Raw genomic sequence first — 4,529 nt, 5'->3', positions numbered from 1 at the left:
ACTATTACCATCTGACTAGGATGAAGGAATCAATTGTGTTATAATCAAATTTGCTGATGATACAAAGAGGTAGGAAAGCAAGTTGTGAGGAGGATATAAAGATATAGATAGGTTAATTGAGTGGGCAAAAATTGTGGCAGGTATAATGTGGTAAAATGTGAGGCTGTCTACTTTGGCAGGAACAATAGTAAAACCATATGATTTAAATGGGGAGAGACTGCAGAATGCTGCGGTACGGAGGGATCTGGGTGTCCTGGTACATGAATGACAGAAAGGTAGCATTCAGGAATAGAAAGTAATTAGGGAGGCATTTTTGAAAGGGGGCTGAAGTATAAAAGTAAGGAATGACTGTACAGATCATTGGAGAGAGCACAGCGAGGGAACTGGGCACAATTTTCATCCCCTTACTGAATGAGAGATATACTTGCATTGGAAACAGTTCAGAGAAGGTTCACTATACTGATTCCTGGAATGAAGGGATTGTCCTATGAGGAAAGGTTGAGCAGGTTGGGCCTATACTTGTTGGAGTTTAGAAAAATAAGAGGTGATCTTATTGAAACAAGATCCTGAGGGGGCTTGACAGGGAAAATGTTGGGAGGATGTTTCCTTTCGTGGGTGAATCTAGAACTAGGAGGCACAGTTTAAAGATAAGGGGTCTCCTTTTTAGGACAGACACAAGAAGGAATTTCTTTGCTGAGGGTCATTAGTCTTTTGAATTCTCCTTCCCAGAGAGCAATGAAGGCTGGATCACTGAATATATTCAAAGCTGAGTTGGACATGTTTTTGATTGACAAGAGAGTCAAGAGTTATGGGAGCAGTCAGGAAAGTGGGAGTTAATGCAACAATCAGATCAGCCATGATCGGAGCAGACTCAAGGGGCCAAATGACCTACTCCTGCTTCTAATTCTTGTGATTTTATAAGACAAAGTCCCGTGTTCACACTGAGGATACCGTCCATCATATTGTGAGGCACTATCACCATGCTAAATGGGATAGATTCAGAATAGGTTGAAATATAAACTGGGCATCCATGAGGTGCTGTGGGTCATCAGTAGCAGCAGAATTGTATTCAGCCACAATCTGTAACCACATGGTCCACATATCCCTCACTCTACCATTACCATCAAGCCAAGGGACCAACCCTGGTTCAACACAGAGTGTAGGAGCAGCACCAGGCATTCCTAAAACTCAGATTCCAATCTGGTGACCCTACACGATGGAACAATGTGCATTCTAAACAGTGGAAGCAGCATGCTCGAGGCAGGGTTAAGCGATCCCACAAACAACGGATCAGATCACAGATCAACCTGCCACATCCAGTCAAGAATGGTGCTGGACAAGTAAACAACTAACAGGAAAAGTAGGTCCCCACAATCATCACCATCCTCAATGATGGCGGAGCCCAGCACATCAGTATAAAAGACTGGGTTTTGTGTTTAGTGATCCCGGGAGTGTTACCAATACCTTTCCTGGACACCAAGGCTAGGAGGGACAGTTTGGAAGGTATGGGACTTGTCCGTGAGAGTAATTAAAGGCATGATAACTGAAATAATCTAGAGTTAGAAAGGAGAAAAGGCTCCAAAAATGGAGCAGTTAGCAACTGGACATCAATTAATCTCATATTGGAGAAATCAAGGTCTCGAAAGTGTGCCTGTAACAATATTAGTTCACTTGACATTTATCCAGAATATTAAATTCCAGCTCAGTTATACGGGTTACTTACATCAGCTGAAACAAAGCCCAGCTGTCTGAATGAACATGGTTCATTCCTGGATCTGATTAACAGCAGCAATAACAGCAGAATCCAGTCCCTGCAGACTATTGTGAACTCGCTGGTGTGTCAGCAGGTGGGATGAGCGAGTGTATCCCTTCCCACAGTCGGAGCAGATGAACGGTCTCTCCCCAGTGTGAACTCGCTGGTGTCTCAGCAGAACACTTGTGGTTTTAAAGCTCTTCTCACATTCAGAACAATTGAAAGGTTTCTTATCAGAGTGAACAAGTTGGTGTGATCTGAGGCTGGTTAAATAAATGAATCCTTTTCCACACAAGGAGCAGGTGAATGACTTCTCCCCAGTGTGAACTCGCTGGTGTTTCTGGAGGCTGGATGACAGAGTGAATCCCTTCCCACACACTGTGCATCTGAATGGCCTCTCCTCATTGTGAACCCGCTGGTGGATCAGCAGATCGCTTGTGGTTTTATAACTCTTCTCACAGTCAGAACATTTGAAAGGTCTTTTATCTGTGTGAACTAGTTGGTGTGTAGCGAGGTGGGATGACCGAGTGAATCCCTTCCCACACACAGAGCAGATGAACGGCCTCTCCCCAGTGTGAGTGCGTTCGTGTTCAATGAGATTCTGTGATCTTTTAAACACCTTCCCGCAGTGAGAGCAACTGAACTGTTTCTCGGTGTGAACAACCTGGTGCCTGATCAGGTCCTTGGAGCTTTGAAAGCTGTTCTCACTGTCCGAGGGGTTACACAGCCTCTCATCAATGTGAACTTGCTGGTGGGTCTGCAGGTGGGATGACTGAATGAATCCCTTCCCACACACGGAGCAGGTGAATGGCCTCTCCCCACTGTGACTGCGTCGATGCATTTCCAGCAGGGATGGGTAATTGAATCCCTTCCCACAGTCCCCACATTTCCACGGTTTCTCCATGGTATGGGTGTCCTTGTGTCTCTCCAGGTTGGTCGATCAGTTGAAGCCTCATCCACGCACAGAGCAAATGTACAGATCTCCCCACTGTGGACAGTGTAATGTTTTTTCAGGCTGTGTAACTGGTTAAAGTTCAGTTCACTGAAACACACTCACTCGGATGTGTGGGTGTCTCGGTGCTTTTCCAGTCACACCGATGGTTGAATTCTTCTCCCCCAGACAGAACAGACAAACATTTCTCCTTCCACCTTTTAAATGTTCAAAGGCCGTTGATATTCAGGTCCTGATGAATTGAGTGGCTCGGTCAGATCTTGATCTGATGTTTGGTTTGAGTTTCCCATCAGCAAGTCCTCTCCTTCTAATCCTCTGTAAATAGAGTTGACAGAGTCAGTATCACGATCAGTGCAGGATAGAAATTCAGAACAGACTGTTCTTGTTAGACTTATTTCTGTGGAACATTCTTTCCACTTGTTTTCTCAAACACGTGATCCAATCAAAGTAAAAGAAACTAAAATTGGCAACAAAGTTCCATCAAAAGTGAAGAGAGCCTTCCCAACTAAACCAGAATATTGTTTCCAGTGTCTATGAGACACTTTGTACCCTGAGGTACCACCGGTTGTGGGAGGTATCAAGTCTATCGGTGGACACCGCATGTTCCTTGTCCAAGGCCACTCGGGCACAGACAAAACCATGGAAGAGAGGCCAGCAGCCATAGATACCACCCACCCTTGATCTCCAAAATGCTGTTTTAACCGAGAGCAGCTCCAGTAGAAGATCCTCTGTCTTAACCACCTCCCACTGGGCAGCAAGATCAGGAGCCTGGGGCTGAAGCGTAAACTAACATGGAAGAGCAGCCCCTCAGGTAACCATACATGGCTGCTACCTCTCAGACTGAATATATACATGGTCTCCTCTGGGCTGCAAACATCACCTGCAGTCTGGGAATAGGTGAAGCTGTTTAAAAAACTGGAGCGGCTGTTTGCACTACCCGGGCACTAGGACTCGGCAGGGAACAGAGATTCTGAAGCCCCGCCCACTCTACCCAGTCGCCAACGCATGCGCTCTACTCCTCGCTGAACAAAGATGGCGGCAGTTCACCTGGGCCACTTCTCGAGAAAAGGACTCGAAGCTGCAAACCCGGGACCTGCAAATTCTTATTCGAGGTGTGAGGCCTTCAGTAGGTGTTTCGAAACCGTCCCTGTCGACCCGCCGGCTCTATCGGTCCCTCCGCGTTTCAATTTCCTTACCGGTTGCAGATGAGACAAAAGAGCGTCTCTCCCCAGCGCCATCACTCTCACTGCGCATACTCCAAACAGATCGGACCTGCGCCTGCGCACCACTCCTGTGGTTTGGATGGGGGAACATTCACCACCGCGGGGAATGCTGGGTAATGACCCCGCCATTACAGGTCCTCATTAGTGTTTTTTCAACTGATGGGCAGATTGAGGCGGGAGGCAATAATTAAAATTGGGAACAAAATTATGCATCAACTCAAGTGCATGGACCCTCCATTAACCACGAGAAAGAAGGGGAGTGGGAATTGGTGGGGCATTGTCCATCTCAGCATTGAAAATAGAAACATGAGGGGGAAATCAATTTGTATATTTTTTACAAACATCGACATGCAAAGAGAGAGATGCATGACCTTGGAAACCCTCATCCACGTGGCACAGAATGTCTGAAACTCATAATCAGAGCCTCAGGAAATCAAAATACTGACAACATTTAAACTACTCTGTTGTTTTCCAGAGACCCAGGGGACTGGGGTTCAAATCCCACCACGGCAGATGATTAAATTTAAATTTAATAAAAATCCGGAATTAAAACTCTGATGAGGACCATGAAATCATTGTTGATTGTCATAAAAACCTAACT

At 45.9% G+C, this 4,529-nt stretch overlaps 1 protein-coding gene across 2 annotated transcripts; it reads right to left on the bottom strand.

Annotated features, from left to right (window-relative positions):
* Positions 1-347: 347 nt before the first annotated feature.
* Positions 348-3,935, bottom strand: LOC144698111 (uncharacterized). Of its 2 annotated transcripts, none has more exons than XM_078570041.1 (2): positions 3,902-3,935; positions 348-3,020 (listed from the first exon to the last, which is right to left on the bottom strand). In XM_078570041.1, exon 2 carries the CDS (start codon positions 2,655-2,657, stop codon positions 1,764-1,766), a length of 894 nt encoding a protein of 297 aa, XP_078426167.1. In that variant the 5' UTR covers positions 2,658-3,020; positions 3,902-3,935; the 3' UTR covers positions 348-1,763. The 2 variants fall into 2 exon arrangements, with proteins under 2 accessions (XP_078426167.1, XP_078426166.1); XM_078570040.1 differs by having other exon boundaries at positions 3,753-3,929.
* Between the last annotated feature and the right edge of the window lie 594 nt (positions 3,936-4,529).

Source organism: Cetorhinus maximus, chromosome 23 (assembly GCF_964194155.1).
Source record: "Cetorhinus maximus chromosome 23, sCetMax3.hap1.1, whole genome shotgun sequence".
NCBI lineage: Eukaryota > Metazoa > Chordata > Chondrichthyes > Lamniformes > Cetorhinidae > Cetorhinus > Cetorhinus maximus.
The sequence above is the reverse complement of the archived record's forward strand: the minus strand, read 5'-3'. Positions and strand labels throughout refer to the sequence as shown.

Excerpts from the sequence above, each read along its gene's own strand:
- LOC144698111 (XM_078570041.1), bottom strand. The coding sequence starts at position 2,657 with ATGGAGAAACCGTGGAAATGTGGGGACTGTGGGAAGGGATTCAATTAC.